Genomic DNA, 18,984 nt, shown 5'->3' with positions numbered 1-18,984 from the left:
CCCTCTCTGGAAGCTCTCAGGAGAACTGGCTACCCTGGATTTGGAGAAGGCTGAGGTTCTGAATGACTTCTTTGACTCGGTCTTCACTGGCAAAGGCTCTGCCCACACCACCCAAGTCTTGGAAGGCAGACGCAGGGACTGTGAGAATGAAGACCTTGTGCCCACTGTAGGAGAGGATCTGGTTCGAGACCATCTTAAGAACCTGAATGTGCACAAGTCCATGTGACCTGCTGAAATCTCTCTGAAGGTCCTGAAGGAGCTGGTGAATGAAGTTGCTAAGCCGCTGTCCATCATATTTGCGAAATCATGGCAGTCAGGTGAAGTTCCTGATGACTGGAAAAAGGGAAATACAACCCCCATTTTCAAGAAGGGGAAAATGGATGACCCTGGGAACTACAGACCAGTCAGGCTCACCTCTGTGCCTGGCAAAATCTTGGAGCAGATTCTCCTGGAAGGCATGCTAAGGCACATGAAAATCAACAAGGTGCTTGGTAACAGCCAGCATGGCTTCACTAAGGGGAAATCCTGCCTGACCAATTTGGTGGCCTTCTATGATGGGGCTACAGAACTGATGGACAGGGGTAGAGCAGTTGATGTCATCTACCTGGACTTGTGTAAAGCGTTTGACACTGTCCCACATGACATCCTTGTCTCTAAATTGGAGAGACATCAATTTGATGGATGGAGCACTCGGTGGATAAAGAACTGGCTGGATGGCCGCACACCATCAATGTTGTGGTCAATGGCTCAATCTCCGGCTGGAGACCAGTAATGAGTGGTGTCCCTCAGGCATTGGTGTTGGGACCGGTCTTGTTCAACATCTTGGTCAATGAGAAGCTGAACATGAGCCAGCTTCAGTGTGTGCTTGCAGCCCAGAAAGCCAACCGTATCCTGGGCTGCATCAAAAGGAGCGTGACCAGCAGGTTGAAGGAGGTGATCCTGCCCCTCTACTCTGCTCTTGTGAGACCTCACCTGGAGTATTGTGTGCAGTTCTGGTGTCTTCAACATAAAAAGGACATGGAACTGTTGGAACAAGTCCAGATGAGGCCACGAGGATGATCAGGGAGCTGGAGCACCTCCCGTATGAAGATAGGCTGAGAAAGTTGGGGGTGTTCCGGCTGGAGAAGAGAAGGCTGCGTGGAGACCTCATAGCAGCCTTCTAGTATCTGAAGGGGAGCTATAAGAATGCTGGGAAGGGACTCTTCATTAGGGACTGTAGTGATAGGACAAGGGGTAACGGGTTAAAACTTAAACAGGGGAAGTTTAGATTGGATATAAGGAAGAAGTTCTTTACTGTAAGGGTGGTGAGGCACTGGAATGGGTTGCCCAGGGAAGCTGTGAATGCTCCATCCCTGGCGGTGTTCAAGGTGAGGTTGGACAGAGCCTTGGGTGACATGGTTTAGTGTGAGGTGTCCCTGCCCATGGCAGGGGGGTTGGAACTAGATGATCTTAAGGTCCTTTCCAACCCTGACTATTCTATGATTCTGTGAAAGCCCCTGGGGAAAGCACAGCTGTGTGGGCTGAGCAGGGCAGGTGCCTGACTCTGTTCCTGTGGTGCTTCCTCCTGCTCGCCACAGGCAGGAGAAGCTGGTGCCGGTGCCTCCTCCTCCTGTGGCACAAGAGTGAGAGGTCTGCGGTGCTCCTCTTCCTCTGCAGCTCTACCCAGTGCAGAAGTTGCCAGTTTGGTGCCTGTGGGTCTGGCTGGGACAGGAGATGTGCTCTGCCGGTCTCTGGCTGCCTTTGCTGTCACATCTATGCTCGTGCTGGTGGGGAAGCTGAATTCCTCCTGGGGATCTGCCTGTGGGTCCTGGAAGAGCTCTGGGACTGAGGAGTTGACCCAGATGTTGTGTACAGTGATGACTTTCATTTGGGACAACACTTTATCAATGACCTCTTCCCACTCTTCCTCCTCTTTGGCCATTGCCACATCCAGGACCTGGGTCACGTCCTGGTGTTCCATCACCTGCTGGTTGGCTCCCTGGACCACAGCCAGAGATGTGATCAGGACCTGTCCACTGTTTTCGGTGTTCCTGTCCATTTCTGCTACAACCATGAAAGCCTTCTCAGGAAAGGCCCCGGGACAGCCCTCGCTGGCAGGTGGCAGTAGGAACCTGCCCGGTGCCCCCTCCAGCCCCTCGCCTACAGCTCTGCATCCCCCGCAGGCACTGATTGCCACTTCCAGCGCCAGGATCGGCCCCACGGCGGCGATCCCATCGCCTCGGGAGAGCGCTGAGGGCTCTGCGCAGGGCTTGCTGCTGCTGCTGCTGCTGCTGCTGCATCACCCCCTTGTGGGGGAGCAGCGAGCGCGCTGCTGCCAGCGCCAGACCCAAGGGAGCCACGATGAGGATGCCTTGCTGCAGCCTGCACTTGCTGGGTTGCTTTCCTGGGCCAATAAATAAAAACCCTTTTTCCCCCGGCAGCGCTCTTCCGTGCCTGTCTGTTGGTTAGAATATATCTGAGTCCTTCATGGACCTCTGTATTTCATTAGTGTAAACCAACTGACTTCAATCTCAGCAGCTCTCTACCTGTTGCGATTAGTTCTTGTTTGCTAATGAACTGCCATTGGGTGATTAAAGACTTGTTTACTGAGGTTTAGCCGCAGTAAAGACACATATCCAGCACTCGCAGGATTTACTATGCGCTAACTGGGTTGTTGAATTAAATTCTCATTGGAGACCTTTAAACTGTGACCTGAGAGAGCTTCTCTGCAGCCAGTGGGTCCTCTCACAGCTCGCCCGTGTCCTCCTGGATCTGCTGCCATGGGCAGCATTGCTTCTAAGAGGAGGAGACAGTGTGGATCCTCCTGGCTCACTGGGGAGAGAAACTTGCTTCCTTCTGCAAGTTAAAGGTGAGGAAAACTAGGATCTCAGGTCTTGCCTGTGCTGGTGGAGCAGCTCTGCTGACGCAGGCTCCCAGATATGGTCCCCATTCTGACATGAGGGAGGGGTTCCTGGAGTGACATAATCGAGGCTCCCTGTGCTGACATGATGGAGGACCCCCAAGTTGACATGACAGGGGTGTCCCCATGGAGTTGGAGGGTGTCCTCATAGGCTTTGGTGCTGCCCCCATGGAGCTGAGAGACATCCCCATGGGGTTTGGGTATCCCCATGGGGTTTGGGGTTGTCCTCATGAAGTTGGGGGGTGTCCCTATGGAATTTGGGGTGACCCCATGGAGTTTGGGAGTATCTCCATGGAATCTGGGGGTCTCCCCATTGGCTTTGCGGTGTCCCCGCGATGTCAGCCCCGCATGCGCAATGCTGGGAGGTGGCCGTGTGGCCGGGGCGACAGCGATGTTTCCCTGGCAACGAGGGTACGCGGTGTAGTCAGTTGGAGGCGTGGCCACGGCTAGGGGGCTATATGCGACAGGGGGCGTGGTCACTACGGCGGGGGCGGGGCCTCCCGTTCGCACCTCTCTGCGCCGGCGCGGTGGGCGTGGCTCCGAGGGGCAGGGGGCGTGGCCTGCCCCGGTTCCCGGCGGGCGGTGGCTGTGGTCGCGGACGGGTCCAGGCGCCGGTCGCGGCCATGTCGGTGCGCGGGAAGCTGATCGCGGTGCTGGGCGATGAGGACACGGTGACCGGGTTCCTGCTGGGCGGCATCGGCGAGCTGGATAAACACCGCAAGCCCAACTTCCTGGTGGTGGGCAAGGAGACGAGCGTGGCCGAGATCGAGGAGGCGTTCCGGTAGGCGCCTCTCCGCCGGAGAGGGGCACGCACACACACACACACACACACACACACACACACACACACACACACACACACGCCAGGTAGGGATGGGGGGGTCCGGGTGCTGATGGGAGCCCCCGGCCCCCCGCAGGAGCTTCCTGAATCGGGAGGACATCGGCATCATCCTGATCAGCCAGTGCGTGGCCGACCTCATCCGGCACGCCGTGGAGGAGCACCGCCGGCCGCTGCCCGCCGTGCTCGAGATCCCCTCCAAGGACCACCCCTACGACCCCAGCAAGGACTCGGTGCTGCGCCGCGCCAGGGGCCTCTTCTCCCCCGAGGACTTGCGCTAGCAGCGGCCCCCCCCCCCGGAACAACCCCCGTGGAGCACCCCTGGAACCCCCCTTGGAACCGCCCCGGGGGACCTCAGCCCTGCCCGGGAAACCCAATTTCTCCCCCGTTGAGATCCTAAAACCCTCCTCTGTGGTGTCCTGGACCCCCTCCTCCTGGACCCCAGCCGCTCCCCGGGACCTCAAACACCCCCGGAGGTCCTAAATACCTGCCTTGGGACCCCAAAACACCCCCCGGGGCCCTAACCCCACCTCCAGGGTCATGAACACCCTCAGGGGAGCTCAGCCCCCACCCCCATGGACCTCAAAACCCTCTTTGGACCCCAAAATCCCTCCCTGGGGACTCTAAACTCCCCCCCCCCCCCTTTCCCCCGCGGTGCTGATGGGGGGAGGTGGTGGGTTGAGGCTCCCGTGACTCTGGGTCAGCAGCGCTGGAATAGGAAGTGCCGCCGCGGGGCTGCGTGATCCTGAGCGATCCTGGCTGGTCCTGACTGGTCCTGGCTCATTCTGCCCGCTCCCTGCCCATCCCTGCCTCGTCCTTGCCTGCTGCCCGTCCCCTCCTGCCGGTCCGTGCCCGTTCCCTGCCTGTTTCATGCCCATCCCTGCCCCCGAGCGGGTCTGGGACCCCCCAGGGGCACGCGGCTGTTGGACCGTGTCCCCCTCCGCCGCGGGTCCCAACACGAGCTGTCACCGCTGACGGCCTCCTGTGCTCTGTGGGGTGCAGTGTGGGGCTTGGTGGGGAGGGGAGATAGGCGGTGAGGCATGGGAGGGACAGGGACATAGGGTGGAGACATTCTATGGGGCACAAGGGGACAGGGACATGCTATGGGGCACAGGAGCATGTGGTGGGAGCACGCTATGGGGCACAGCGGAAGGATAAGGACACACAATCGGGCAAAGGAACAGGGGGTGGGGACAAGCTATGGGGCACAGCGTGGCAGAGGGATATGGGTGGGAACACACTGGGGCACAGAGACAGTGGGACAAGGGCACGCTACGGGGCACAGGAACATGGGGCAGGGTCACACTATGGGTCATGGGGGGCTGGACAGGGACATGCTATGAGGGACACCCACACCCCAGGGACCAGGAGGGTACTGAGGGGGTGATGGGCACATGTGCACATGAGGGGTCACACACACATGTGTGCACACACACGTGCACACGTGTGCGCACATACATGTGCCTGCACACACACGTGTGCACATGTACCTTCACATACACACCTGTGTGCACACATACATATGCCTGCACACACACACGTGTGCACACATACATGTGCCTGCACATACACACCCGTGTGCACACATACATGTGCCTGCACATGCACACACATACATGTGCCAGCACATACACACCTGTGTGCACACATACATGTGCCTGCACATACACACACATGTGCACACATACATGTGCCTGCACACACACACCCTTGTGCACACATACGGGGGGACGTTTAGATTGGATATAAGGAAGAAGTTATTTCCTGTTAGGGTGGTGAGGCACTGGAATGGGTTGCCCAGGGACGTTGTGAATGCTCCATCCCTGGCAGTGTTCAAGACCAGGTTGGACAAGGCTTTGGGTGAGATGGTTTAGTGTGAGGTATCCCTGCCCATGGCAGGGGGGTTGGAACTAGATGATCTTAAAGTCCTTTCCAACCCTAACTTTTCTATGATTCTGTGTGCCTGCACATACACACAAGTGTGCACACATACATGTGCCTGCACACACACACGTGTACATGCATACATGTGCTTGCAGCACACATGCATGTGTGCACACATACATGTGCCTGCACACACACATGCACACACATACATGTGCCTGCACACACATGTGTGCACACATACATGTGCCAGCGCACACACACGTGTGCACACATACATGTGCCTGCACACACACGTGTGCACACACACATGCTTGCACACATCAGGACTTGCAGGTGTGTGCACACACATATGCATGCCCAGACACACATGCACACATTCATGCCCTTTGGCGTGCATGCACATGCCAGCACACACACTAATGTTCACATGCATGTATGCAGACGCACACACGCATGTTCATCCATGTACAGTTTCATGTGTGCACACATGCATGCAGACATGAATATGCACACGTGTGCATGCAGACACCTTTGCATGCACTTAAGCGTGCATGGATGTGCATATGGACACACACATGTACACACGCACGTGCTCACAGGCACATGCACACGTGTGCATACACACATCCCTCTTGTATGCATGCGCACGTGTGCACACAGACATACACACGTGCATGCACACATCCCTTTCATGCACACACACACGTGCACACACATACACACGTGTGTATGCAGAAGCCTTCACATGCACACAACTCGCACTCCTGTACTCACACATGTACATAGATGTGTGCATGCACACACAGCTGCGTATGTGCACACACATGCACACGCAATGCACATGCACACCTCTGATCAGCTGCTGCCCCCATGCTCCGTCCTTATCCCCAAAGCTGCTTAGTGCAGCCCCAAACTCACCACAGGGCACACACCCGTGCACGCTCACCCATTACACGCAGGGATGGTGCAGGCAGGAGTAGCAGCGCAGGAGAGCACAGGTAGTGAATAGCACACTCAGGGGACTTCTTCGTTCTGCACAGGCAGCACTCCCAGGGCAGATGATGCAGGCAGGGGATGGTTCAGCAGTGCAGGCAGCGCAGGCAGCAGGCAGGGGCAGGGGAGGTGCTGCGCGGAGGAATGCTCCCGGCAGTACCCGCGGGTCGCATCCGCGACAGGAGAGAGCTGCCGGCAGGAGACACCCCAGGGCAGCGCAGGCAGGGCGGGCAGTGCAGGCAGTGGATAGCGCAGGCAGGGAATAGTGCAGGCAGGGATGGCACATGTATTGAGACACCCCAAGGTAGTGCAGGCAGAGTGGGCAGCACAGGCAGGGAATAACATAGGCAGAACAGGCAAGGAATAGCACAGGCAGGGAATAGCACAGGCAGGGAAGGTAGCAGATACCCCAGGGCAGGCAGGACTTACTCCAGGGCAGGCAGGGCAGGCAGCGGACACCCGGTGCAGGCAGCACATACCCCAGTACAGGGAGGGCGGTGAAGGCAGCGCGGGGCAGACGGGGCGGCGCGGGCAGGATTTACCCCGCACGGGGCGGTGCGGGCAGCGCGGCCCCTCCCCCCGTTAATCCCCCCCTCCCCCCCGGGCCGGGGCAGCAGCTCCGGGCAGGTAACGGGGTCCGGGGGGCTCGGCGGGGGTCCGGGGGGGTCCCGGTGTTGGGGCGCAGCGTGGGGGGACCCCAGCGCGGTGCTGAGGGTGGGGGTGGGGGTGTTGGGTGGCAGATGGGGACCCCCCCGCTCTAATTAGCTAATGGGGGGGACGCGCCAGATGGTGGCCGCCCCCACAGGCTGAGGGTGTCCGGGTGGGGGAGCATGGGGGGAACTCGAACACGGAGGGGACACACGGGGGACATGGGGGACACGCACGAGTGTCCCCTCGGCCCCCTGAGCCCCGAGACCGCGGGGACGGCGGGCATCCAACAACGGGGTATGCCCAGGGGAAGGGGACGGGGATGGAGACGAGCAGGAACTGGGAGCTGGGGATGGGGAATGGGGACCAGGGATCGGATCAGGGGGATGGGTACTGGGGGAGGCAGGATTACGGGGACAAGGGCAGGGGGACCCGAAGTTGGGGACACAGGGTACAGGAATGTGGGGATGGAGACCCCAGGGGTGGCAAAATGGGGAAGGGGACACAGAACAGGGACCTGGTGGGGGACAGGGATGGGGAGCTGGGGCTGGAAGCACGAGACCATGGCTGATGGGACACAGATGTGGGGGCACGGGGGACAAAGGATAAGGACAAGGGACGGGGACGCGGTGCCAGTCCCGGTCCTTCCCCCGTGCAGGGCACCACCGAGCGTCCCGTCCCTGTCCCCATGGCGGCGCCGTCCTGCCCGGCTCTCCTGGCCGCCCGCCTGGCACTGCTGCTGGCCACCGGTGAGCGCGGGCTGGGGACAGTGGGGATGGGGGGATCCAGCGGCTGGTGGGGACGGTGGCCGGGGCCTTGGAGACCCTGAGATGGGGTCACCAGGGAAGGGGACTCTGGGGATGAAGACCCAAGGATGAGGATACAGGTGATGGGGTCACCATAGAATGGGGACCTTGGGAAGGGGACCCTGGAATGGAGAGCCTGTGGGGTGACAACCATGAGACATGGGGACCCAAGGGCATGGGGACCCAAAAGCAAGGGACCCAGGGGACATGGTCAGCAGGGGATAGGGACCCAAAGGCTTGGGGACCCTGGGGGTAGCCACCATGAGTATTGGGGACCTAAGGGGATGGGGATCCAGGGGATGGGGTCATGAGGAAATGGGGACCTAGAGATGGAGCCGCGGGTCTGGGGACCCTCATGGACATGCCCCACACGTGCCCCACACCCTGCGGGTGCAGCACAAGGCGATGGCTGCAGCAGCTTCGGGAACGTGTTCACGGAGATCACGGAGAACAGCGCCCATGGGAGCCTGGTGGCGCGGCTGCCAGCAGGGGGGGACGCACCGGGGGCGCCCCTGCAGCTCTGCCTCATCGGCCACGACGCCGCCTGGTTCTACCTGGATGGTCGCAGCCTCAGGCTCAATGCGTCCAACGGGCGCGCGCTTGACCGCGAGGTGAGGCCACCGGGAGCTGCCCAGCTCCAGCCTGCATCCATCCCTCTGCCATCCTGCTTCCATCCTGCCTCCAACCCACCTCCATCCTGTCTCTGTTATGCCTCCATCATGTGTCCATCTGCCTCCATCTATCCCCAATCCACTCTCCAACCATCCTGCACCCATCCTTGGTCCGTCCTCTATCCGTTCTCCATCCTGCCTTCACGGGCCATCCATCCCCCAATGGTCCTGCCTCCATTGTGCCTCCATCGTGTGTCCACCTGTCTTCATCCACCATCCTGCCTCCATCCATCCTCCTCTCATTCTCCATCCATCCTGCACCCATCCCCGGTCCATTCTTCACCCATCCTCCATCCTGCATCCATCATGTGTCCATCTACCTCCATTCTCCATCCATCCTGCATCCCTGTGTCCCATCTGCATCCACCTCCCTCCATCATCCCTCCTTCAATCCACCTCTCTCCATCTTCCATCCATTCTGTGTCTGCCTGTGTCCATCCCATGTCAATCTTTCACCCATTCTCTATCCTGCAACAGTCTTGCCCACCTCATACGTCCGCCTTCTTCCATCCTGCTCTGCTCATCCCTCCTCCATCCCTCCTACATCCAACTGCATCTTCCCTGCATCCATCCGTCCATCTTTCAGTGTCCATTCTCCATCCATCCTTCATCCACTGTGGTCTGTCCTGGGTCTACCCTGGGTCCATCCATCCTGCACTCATCCTGGGTCCATCCATCCATCCTGGGTTCATCCTGAGCCCATCTATCCCATGTCCATCCCAGGTCCATCCTGGGTCTTTCCATTCTTTCTGCACTCATCCTGTGTCTGTCCTGTGTCCATCCATCCATCCATCCTGTGTCCGTCCTGCATTTACTACACCCATTGTGTGCCAGTCCTGTGCCCATCCTGACTCCATCCATCCATCCTGCACACCTCCTGCACCCACTTCCATCTGGTGTCCCTCCTGTCTTTACCCACTGCACCCTCATCCATCCAGCAGCCACCTCCCTCCACCTGCACCCACTGGGTGAGGGACCCTCTTGGGGTGTTCCTGGGAATCTCAAATCCCCGCCACCACCACCATGTCCCCTTTGCAGGAGCTGGAGTCCCCAGTGCTGATGGTGGCCCTGACTTGCGCTGAGGATGGCTTCTCCCCGGTACAGCCCCGGGCACCCTGAGGGGCTCCGGGAGCTCTGGGGGACTTGGCTCCACTATGGGTCACCCCCACAGGTTGAGTACCGGATCATCGTCCAGGTCCTCAATGAGAATGACAACAGGCCCCACTTCCAGGGCGCTTCCGACCTCACCCACAACGTCAGCGAGGTGACAGCATGGGACAGGGATGGGGATGGGCACAGGCATGGTCATGGTCTTAGGGACAAGGATAGGGACAGGGATGGCCATGGGCATGGATTTTGGATGCCATTGGGTGCCATTGGGTTCTGTTGGATGCCATTAACTGCTCTTGGGTGCTGTTGAGTGCCACTGAGTCCATTGGGTGCTTTTGGGTGCCATTGGTTACTGTCATGTCCCATTGTGTTCCACTGAGTGCTATTGTGTGCCCTTGGATGCCATTGGGTCTCATTGAGTGTTGTTGAGTGCCATTGGATGCCATTGGGTGCCGTTGGGCTCCATTTGGTCTCATTGACTGCCATCGGGTGCCATTGGATATCGTTATGTTCCATTGGTGCCGTTGGTTGCTGTTGGGTACCACTGGATCTCACCGAGTGCTGTCGGGTGCCACTGGATGTCATTACGTCCCACTGGATGCCATTGGGCACTGTTGAGTGCCCCTGTGTCCCTCTGTGTCCCGTTGTGCCCCTCTGTGTCCCATTGTGTCCCGTTGTGTCCCCTCGGTCACTGCTGGTGCCATTGCTCGCTCTGGTGACCGGCGGCAGCTGGCAGCCGTGCACTCGGTGGTGTTCAGTGCGCAGGCGGAGGACGCGGACGGGGACACGCTGATGTACGTCATCGACACGGCCTCGGTGAGCCGGGATCAGGGCAAGGGGCCGCTCGGGGCCATGCGGGGGTGGCCGTGCCGCGGGGGGGAGTGTCCGGTGCCATCTGCTGAGCCCCCGCCACCGGCCCCAGCCCGACGCCAGGTTCTTCCGTATCGACCTCCCCAACAGCGGGAAGGTGGTGCTGGCGCGAGCGCTCGACTTCGAGAGCCGGCAGCAGCTGGAGGTCGTGGTCACCGCCATGGTGAGACCCAGCCCCACCGCGGCCCCATGGAACTGCAGCCCCACTGACAGGGGGCTGGGGACCTGCATTTCTACCCTGTGTCCCAGAGTCCTCTCCTGTCCTGCCACCACCCCCCCACGGCCATGGTCCCCGTGGTTGTGGGCCTGGGGACCTCATGGACATGGCATGTCCCTTCTCCATCCTGTGTTCCTGTGTCCCCTCTCCCACCATCTCCACCTTACATCCTTGTGGCTCCATGGCTGGAGGTCTGTGGACCTCATGCCCCCCTCCATGTCCCTTCCATCCACCTGATGTCCATGAAGCCCCATGAAGGTGGGGGCCTGGGGACCCTGTAGACACACCACATCCCTTCTGCCCACCCTGCGTTACCCCTGCCCATGCCAGCTCCACCCTATGTCCCTTCATGTCCTTGCCACCTCCACCCCACATCCATGCAGCCCATGGGAGTGGGCCTGGGGACCTTGCAGACATGTCATGTCCCCTCTGCCCACCCCATGTCCCTCGTCCCCTCTTCATGTATCATCTCCATCCCACATCCATGTAGCCCCATGGCTGGGGGTCTGGGAATCTCATGCCCGCTCCAGGCCCATCCCTGGCTCTGCTGGGACATGGGACGTGGGACACAGGGACATGGGACGCACGCACGTGTGGTTGTGCCCCCCCGTCCCACGTCCCCACTAATTGGGGGTGACTGATCCCCCCCCGCCCTCAATCCCTTGTTTCTTTAATGGGACACAACCCCACCCCACCCCCTCCTGCCAGCAGGTGCCACGGGGGGGACCCACCAGGGACGGGGGGTCCCTGTGTCTGGGGGCCCTGTCCCATTGGGACCCTGTGCCTGGGGGGCTCTTTGTTAGGGGGGAGTCCCTGTGCAATCGGGGTTCCTTCTCCAGGGTCCCTGTCCCATTGGGGGTCCCTGTGCCCTGGGTGTCCCTTGTCCCATGGGGTCTCTTGCCTTGGGGTCCTGTTTGTTGGGGGTCACTGTGGCCTGGGGTTCCCTGTGCCCTAGAGGGGTCTCTGTAACCATGGGTGTCCCTTTATCAGTTGCTTTGGGCCTGGTTGTCCTTGTCCTTTGTCTGGGGTCCCTATTGCATGGGTGTTCCTGTCCCATGGGGTCCCTTTGGGGGTCCCTGTGCCATGTAAGACATGTGTGTCCGTGTGTCCACATCCCTGTGTGTCCATGTATCCACATCCCCATGTGTCCATGTCCCCATGTCCCCTTGGGTCCCTGTTCCTGTGTATCAATGTATTCATGTCCCCATGTGTCCATGTGTCCATGTACCTGTGTGTCTGTATGACAATGTCCCCATGATCCCCATGTCTATATCCTGATGTCCATGTCCCCATATCCCTGTGTCTCCATGTCCATATCCCCATGTCCATGTCCCCATATCCCCATGTCCACATCCGCATCTCCTCATGCATTACCCGTCCATGTCTGTATCCCCATGTCTCCATGTCCCCATATCCCCATGTCCCCGTGTCCCCACCTCCCGGTCCCGGTGCCCATGGCTCAGGAGATGAACACGCGGGAGCGGTTCAACGCGTCGGCGCGGGTGCGGGTGCAGGTGCTGGATGGGGATGATCAGTACCCGCAGTTCCTGCCCTGCGCCCCCCGCACCCACCGCGGCCTCACGCTCTGCACCAGCCCGGTCTACACTGCCAACGTCACCGAGGGGCAGCTCCAGGTGGGGTGGGGTGGGGCACAGCAGGGGGGGGGCATGGGGGGTCTTGTCGCTTGGCTGTGTCTGTGACACCCCCAAACACAGACGGGGCCCCTCAGCTTCAGCCCCGGTGATGTCTACGCAGAGGATGGGGACAGGGGGTTGAGAGCAGCCATCACCTACTCCCTGCTGGCAGGTACGGGGGTGGGACATGGGATGTGGGATGCGGGATATGGGAGGTGGGGATATGGGATATGGGGACATGGGGACATGGAAATGAACATAGACTGGGGACATGGGGGTATGGGACATATGGGATGTGGCACATGGGATATGGACATGGGACATGGGGATATGGGATATGAGGACAGGGACATGGTACATGGACATGGGTACATGAGGATATGGGGATATGGATATGGCCCTGGGGATGTGGGGGGTATGGGGACATGGCGACATGGACACATGGGCTGGGTGGGCTGAATGGCGGCAGTGCCTGAGGGATGTCACAATGCCAGGGTCCCCCATGTACCCCCATTCCCTGGGACAGGCAGTGCTCGGGTGAAGTCCCCATTCCATGGTCCCCATTCTGGGTGGATCTGCTTTGTCCCAATCCAATTGCCAGGATCCAATTTTATAAAGGGATTAGGCGGAGGGGGGGGGGAGGCTAATCCCACCCCCATTACGGGGTGGGGGGGGATGCAGGGTGACCATGGTGGGGTGGGTCACCCCTGGAACAACATCCCCCACCATGTGACCTCCCCATATGGGTGTCTAATGGGGGGGGCATTGGGGACCATCCCTTAGTGATACTGGGGGAGAGTTTCCCACAATGCCTTGTGGTGACAGATGGAGGGGGAGGTCTGGTGTAAAGGGGAGGTACAAGGGATATGGGGAGGGTCAGTAGGTGGGGTGGGGGTGTGTGGGGGTGTCTGCAGCTCACCTCCCCCTAGGCCAGGAGAGCAGCCGGTTCCACATTGACAACATGACAGGGGCCATCACGCTGCTGCGGGCGGTGGAGAGCAGCCGGCGGATCCCAGCCATCAGCCTCAGCATCATGGTGGGGGGGCAATGGGACGGGGGGGGCAAGGCACTTATGGGGCCAGGGGGCGCTGGGGGAGTCAGGGGCTTTAAGGGAGATTGGGAGAGCGAGGGGGGTCTTTGGGGTCAGGGGGGTTCAGGGGGGTAACTGGAGTCATGGGGGTAATAAGGGGGGGGGGGGTCAGGGTGGGCCATAGGGGTGAGGGGGGGTCAGGAAGTTCAGGGGCATCAGGAGGGATCATGGGTGTCCCTCATCCCATATCCCCATATCACATATCCCATATCCATATCGCCATATCACATATCCCCATATCCCATACCCATGTATCCCATATCCCATACCCCACATCCCATATGCAATATGTCCATGTCCCATCCCCCGCATCCCATACCCATGCCCCTGTAACCGGCACAGGCATCGCAGGTGAACGATGTGACCAAGTTCGCGGTGGCTCAGGCCGTGGTGCGGGTGCTGGCTCCCAACCGGCACCCACCGCGCTTCCCGCGCTCCTCCTTCCGCGCCTTCGTGCCGGCAGGAGCGCGCGAGGCCGCGCTGCTGCTCACCTACGGCGGGCACGTGCTGGCCCTGCGCGCGAGGGACCCGGACTTCCCGCAGGCATGGGTGGCAGGGGGTGTGGGATAGGGAAGGGGGTGCGGGAAGGGGATGGATGGAGGGATGCAGGGGGGGAGACCAGGCATATGGGATGGAAAATGGAAAGAGATATGGGATGGGAAATGGGACATGGGATGTGGGAAGGGATATGGGCAGAGATATGGGATGGGATGTGGGAAGGTATACGGGCAGAGATATGGAATAGAATGTGTGATAGGATATAGGAAGAGATATGGGATGGATGGGATATGGGCAGAGATATGGGATGGGATATGGGATATAGGAAGAGATATGGGGTGGGATATGGGATGGGATATGGACAGAGATATGGGATGGGATATAGGAAGAGATATGGGATGCGATATAGGGAGGGATACGGGATGGGATGTGGGATGGGGTATGGAACGGGATGTGGGACGGGATATAGGAAGAGATATGGGATGCGATATGGGCAGAGATATGGGATGGGATATAGGGAAGGATATGGGATGGGATGTCAGATGGAATATGGCATGGGATGGACATAGGGATGGAGGGGATGGAGGCAGGGATGAGGGGTGAGGGAAGGGGATATGGGCAGGGGTATGGGCAGGAGATGAACGGATGATTGTAGTTATGAGGACATGGATATGGGCATGGATATGGGCAGGGGATAGGTGTAGGAATGGAAGGGATGAAGGCAGGGAGCAGGCAGAGGTATGGATGGGGTATGGGTGGAGATATAGGCAGGGGATGAACCTAGGGGATGAGGGCAGGAAATGCAGGGAGGGATATGGGCAGGGATGCAGGCAGGGACAGGGTCAAGGGATGGATGGACAGATGGATGTAGGGATGAAGGCAGCGATATGGGCATGAATATGGGTGGGGGATGGATGGAGGGAATGGAGGCTGGGGTATGGGCAGGGTTTGGGTGGGGTTTTGCTGGATTTGGATGGGTTTGGGCTGGGGTTTTTGGATTTGGCGACTTTGGGCTGGTTTGGGCAGGGTCTGAGGTGGGCTTGGGTGGATCCGGTGGTTTTGGGATGGTTTAGAATCGGTTTGATGGGTTTGGGCAGGTTTTGGGCCTGGCTTGGTTGGGTTTGGGCTGGATTTGGGTGGATTTGTGCATTTTGGGGGCGGTTTTGGGCAGGTTTGGTCAAAACTTAGGGTCTGAGGTACATCCCCCGCAGGGTGTGAACCCGCAGGTTCGGTACAGCCTGAGCTCCAGCACGAACCACAGCCATGGCCAGCACTGGGACCAGCACCGAGAGCAGGGCCAGGACCATTCCCAGCTCTTCCAAGTGATGCCCAACGGGCTGGTGGTGGCCAGAGCTGATCTCCTGCAGCCAGCCCAGCGCTACCGCCTGCAGGTGGGACATAGGGGGCACTGAGGACATGGGGGGGACACAGTGACCTGGGGACACTGTACCAGGATGGGTTGGGGGGGGTCCCTGTATGTTCACCCCCGGTGCCACCCCCGTGTGCCCCCCAAGGTGCTGGCACGGGACGAGGAGTCGGGGGAGACCTCAAGCACCACGGTGGAGCTAGAAGTGCTGTGGCCAGGGCAGGCAGGTACGGAGCCAGGACCCCAATATTGGGGTGTCCCCTGCCCCATTGACCTGTGACCCCCAAAGGTGGGGTGTCCCCTGCCCCACTGCCATATAACCACCAAGGTTAGGGTCTCCCATTGCTGCATTGAACAATGACTGCCAGAAATTGTTCCCCCCCTGCCCCATTGTCCTATGACCCCCAAGATGTGGGCCCCCTCACCCCCAAAGTCGGGGTCCCACTCACCCCATTGCCCTGTGACCCCCAAAGTGTGGGTGCCCCTGCCCCATTGCTCTCTTACCCCCACATATTGGGCTCCCCCATTGCCTCATTTCCCTGTATCCCCCCAAGTTGGGTTGCCCTTATCCCATTGCCCTGTGACCCCCCAAAATGGGGTGTCCCCCATACCCATTGCCTTGTGACACCCAAAATGTGGGTCCACCCCCACTGCTTTGTGCCCACCAAAGTCGGGGTTCCCCCATGCCCCATAGCCCTGTGACCCCCCATGTTGGGGTGTCCCCCCCTGCCCTATTGCCCTATGACCCCCAGATACGGCTTCCACCCCCCCCCATTGCTCTGTGCCCCCACCTTCAGCTATGGGATATGGGATCCCCCCCACCCCATTAACCCTCTGACCCCTAAAGTTGGGGTGTCATCGTCCCCACATTGCCCTGTGACCCCAGGTTTGAGTCTTCCCCTGCCCCATTGCCCTGTGCCCCCCAAAGTGTGGGGTTCCCCATCCCCAAATATGTGTCCCCCCATTGCCCTGTGCCCCCTAAACCTGGGGTCTCCCCATGTCCCTGTGTGCCCGCAGCGCCCCGGGACCCGTCAGACGCTGGCGCGGCGCCGCTGCACGGGGGCGTGCTGGGGGGCACTCTGGCCGCGCTGCTGCTCGTGGCCGCCGCCGTCCTCTTCCTCCTGCTCCGCGCCATGAAGCAGAGGCAGCGGCAGCACGGAGCGGCCGAGCGGGCGGCGCTCGCCATCGAGAAGCACCCCAATGTGGTAGGGGACCCCCAGAACACCCCCCTGCAACCCCGAACCCAGCCATGTCCAAACCAGCCCCTGCACCCCGAAATACCCACACAGGACCCCCAGTCTCCTCCTGCACCCCCAAACACTCCCGCTGACCCTCAGTACCCCCTGCACCCCTAAACCTCCCCTGGACCCAAAGACACCCTCTTGCACCCCAAAACATAGCCTCAGACCCCCAACACCCTCCTATACCTCTAAAAACGCCCCCGGCCCCCCTTGGCCCCACACCTTAGAGGAGGCTCTAAGATGGGAGCTCCTCTCGGTTTGGGGCACAGGGAGGGGACCCCCCTTGTGCCTCAGTGTCCCCATCTGACCCCCCCCCCCTCTGCTCCCCCAGAGCCTGCGCTGGTTCCAGCCGGTGAGTGGGGGGAGGCCAAATGGGGGGGCTACGGTGAGACACCCCAAAAGGGTGCTGAGGGGGTCCTATGGGGGGATCCGAATAGGGGGTATCCCATACGGGGTGTCCCTGGGAGGGGTCTCCAAGTGGGAGTCCTATGGGGAGCGTGTCCCATATGGGGGTGTCGCATGAGGTTGAATTGTCCTATTGGGAGGGTGCCAAGAAGGGGGTGCCCCATATGGAGGCATCTTTTCGGGGCGTCTTATGGGGGGGGAGTCGATGGGGGGGGTATCCTATGGGGGTGTCCCCAAGAGGTGTTCTGGGGAGGGGGGGTGTCCCATGGGGAGGAATGGGAGAATTGTCCCATTGGGGTGTTCCAAGGAGGGGGTCTCCCATATGGGGTTGTCCCATTGGCGGGGGTGTCCTAAGGGGGGTGTCACAGGTGGGGAGAATCCCATGGGGGGTTGGCCCCAAGGGAGGGTCCCACTGGGGAGGGTCGCAACGGGGGGGGATCCCATGGATGGGCCTCATGGGGGGGCGGTCCCCCTCACTGACCCTCCCCCCGTCCCCGTCCCCCAGGTCCCCGGCGGCAAATCCTCCCCGACACCCCCCAGTCTCTATTACCCCAATGAGGGGTTCAGCGAGGAGGGCTCGGATCCCCCCCCGCCCCCCCAGCCGCCTCCGCCCCCCCCTCCAGCCCCACAGCCTCCCCCCGCCCCCAAACCTCAGGCCAACTCTGTGGGGCACCCGGTGGGGTCCCCGCCCCCCGAGGGGTCCCCGCCCCCCCCACCTCCCAGCCCCCCCCGGGCCTCCAGCCCCGGGGAGGCCTCGGGGGGGGCTCCGGACACCCCTCCTTTTGGGGGGCCCCGGGGGCCGCTGCCCGCGCTGGAGGAGGTGAGCGAGGACAGCCTGGAGGAGGGGGGGGGGACGGACCCCCCGGACCCCCCCAGTGTGCCCCCCACCTTATTGCAGCTCCTGGAGGACTCCATTGAGTGTTGAGGATGGGGAAGGGGGGCGGGGGCGGGGGGGAGGCGAGTTCTGGACGGTACCAATAAAGAGCCGGAGCGATACTGGGGGGCCCCTGTGATGATGGGGGGAATAGGAGGGGCACAACACCGGGGAGGGCAATAGGGGCACTAGGGGGAGGTAATGGGTGTGCTGGGGGCGGGACAGACCCACGGGGGGGTAATGGGGGGCAATGAGAGGGCATTGGGGGGCCCACACTCCGTCCCGTCCTGCCCCCACCTCCCCCCTTCTGGCCCCCTGACGCGCCCCCACGTGGCGTATCCCGCGCTCCTCACCCCGAGTGGCCACGCCCACTGTGGGCGGTGCCCTCCTGGACCCGCCTCTTAAAGGGGCCCCGCGCGCTTTTAACCTGGAGGGCCCTGGGGTCCCCCCGGGTGCCACGGGGGGATCTCGAGCTGTGGGAGTTCCCAGGTGTGAGCCCCCCACGTCACCGAGACCTCACGAGCGGCCCCCACTGGGTTGTACTGGAAGCACTGGGATGTTCTGGGTCTGTGGGAGCACTGAGTGGCTGTAGTGTGCCGGGGTACCCTGGGGTATTGGGAGCACTTGGGTATACTGGGGTGCACTGGGAGTACTAGGGAATACTGGGCCGTACTGGCAGCACTGGGCTGTACTGGGAGCACTGAGAGATGGAAGCACTGGGCCATAATGGGAGTACTGGGGTATACTGGGAGAACCGGGATGGACTGGGAGCCCTGGGACATACTGGCAGCACTGAGAGAACTGGGGGCATTGGCAGCACTGGGGAGCACTGCGCCATAGTGGGAGCACTGGACCATACTGAGACACCCCAGTATGCCCCAGCGCACCCCAATACACCTCAATCCTCCCAGTACACCCCAGTGCTCCCAGTCCAGCC

The 18,984-nt window shown here is 60.7% G+C and overlaps 2 protein-coding genes across 6 annotated transcripts; both read left to right on the top strand.

The window, feature by feature from the left end:
* Nucleotides 1–3,436: 3,436 nt before the first annotated feature.
* ATP6V1F (ATPase H+ transporting V1 subunit F) lies at nucleotides 3,437–4,710 on the top strand. The gene is made up of 2 exons (XM_062613663.1): nucleotides 3,437–3,680; nucleotides 3,817–4,710. Exons 1-2 carry the CDS (start codon nucleotides 3,523–3,525, stop codon nucleotides 4,016–4,018), a joined length of 360 nt encoding a protein of 119 aa, XP_062469647.1. The 5' UTR covers nucleotides 3,437–3,522; the 3' UTR covers nucleotides 4,019–4,710.
* Nucleotides 4,711–6,727: 2,017 nt separating this feature from the next.
* On the top strand, nucleotides 6,728–18,169 carry LOC134161125 (cadherin-related family member 5-like). Of its 5 annotated transcripts, XM_062613658.1 has the most exons (16): nucleotides 6,728–7,244; nucleotides 7,924–8,014; nucleotides 8,468–8,682; nucleotides 9,781–9,840; nucleotides 9,914–10,006; nucleotides 10,582–10,668; nucleotides 10,775–10,885; nucleotides 12,403–12,573; nucleotides 12,655–12,745; nucleotides 13,503–13,609; nucleotides 14,006–14,206; nucleotides 15,373–15,552; nucleotides 15,676–15,754; nucleotides 16,545–16,732; nucleotides 17,100–17,120; nucleotides 17,679–18,169. In XM_062613658.1, exons 2-16 carry the CDS (start codon nucleotides 7,954–7,956, stop codon nucleotides 18,096–18,098), a joined length of 2,085 nt encoding a protein of 694 aa, XP_062469642.1. In that variant the 5' UTR covers nucleotides 6,728–7,244; nucleotides 7,924–7,953; the 3' UTR covers nucleotides 18,099–18,169. The 5 variants fall into 5 exon arrangements, with proteins under 5 accessions (XP_062469642.1, XP_062469645.1, XP_062469644.1 ...); XM_062613661.1 differs by lacking the exon at nucleotides 6,728–7,244 and having other exon boundaries at nucleotides 7,781–8,014; nucleotides 15,388–15,552; XM_062613660.1 differs by lacking the exon at nucleotides 6,728–7,244 and having other exon boundaries at nucleotides 7,781–8,014; nucleotides 16,545–16,729.
* The last annotated feature ends 815 nt before the right edge of the window (nucleotides 18,170–18,984 follow it).

The sequence above is a fragment of the Pezoporus occidentalis genome, unplaced genomic scaffold (genome assembly GCF_034315485.1).
Source record: "Pezoporus occidentalis ecotype Australia unplaced genomic scaffold, CSIRO_AGI_Poc_V1 ctg17, whole genome shotgun sequence".
NCBI lineage: Eukaryota > Metazoa > Chordata > Aves > Psittaciformes > Psittacidae > Pezoporus > Pezoporus occidentalis.
This window is presented reverse-complemented; position numbering and strand designations above follow the sequence as displayed.

Bases quoted from the DNA above. Each gene is read 5' to 3' on its own strand.
- ATP6V1F (XM_062613663.1), top strand. From the start codon at position 3,523: ATGTCGGTGCGCGGGAAGCTGATCGCGGTGCTGGGCGATGAGGACACG. The intron at 3,681-3,816 runs GTAGGCGCCTCT...GGCCCCCCGCAG, and splicing joins GAGATCGAGGAGGCGTTCCG to GAGCTTCCTGAATCGGGAGG.
- LOC134161125 (XM_062613658.1), top strand. From the start codon at position 7,954: ATGGCGGCGCCGTCCTGCCCGGCTCTCCTGGCCGCCCGCCTGGCACTG. The intron at 14,207-15,372 runs GCATGGGTGGCA...CATCCCCCGCAG, and splicing joins GGGACCCGGACTTCCCGCAG to GGTGTGAACCCGCAGGTTCG. The intron at 17,121-17,678 runs GTGAGTGGGGGG...CCCGTCCCCCAG, and splicing joins GCCTGCGCTGGTTCCAGCCG to GTCCCCGGCGGCAAATCCTC.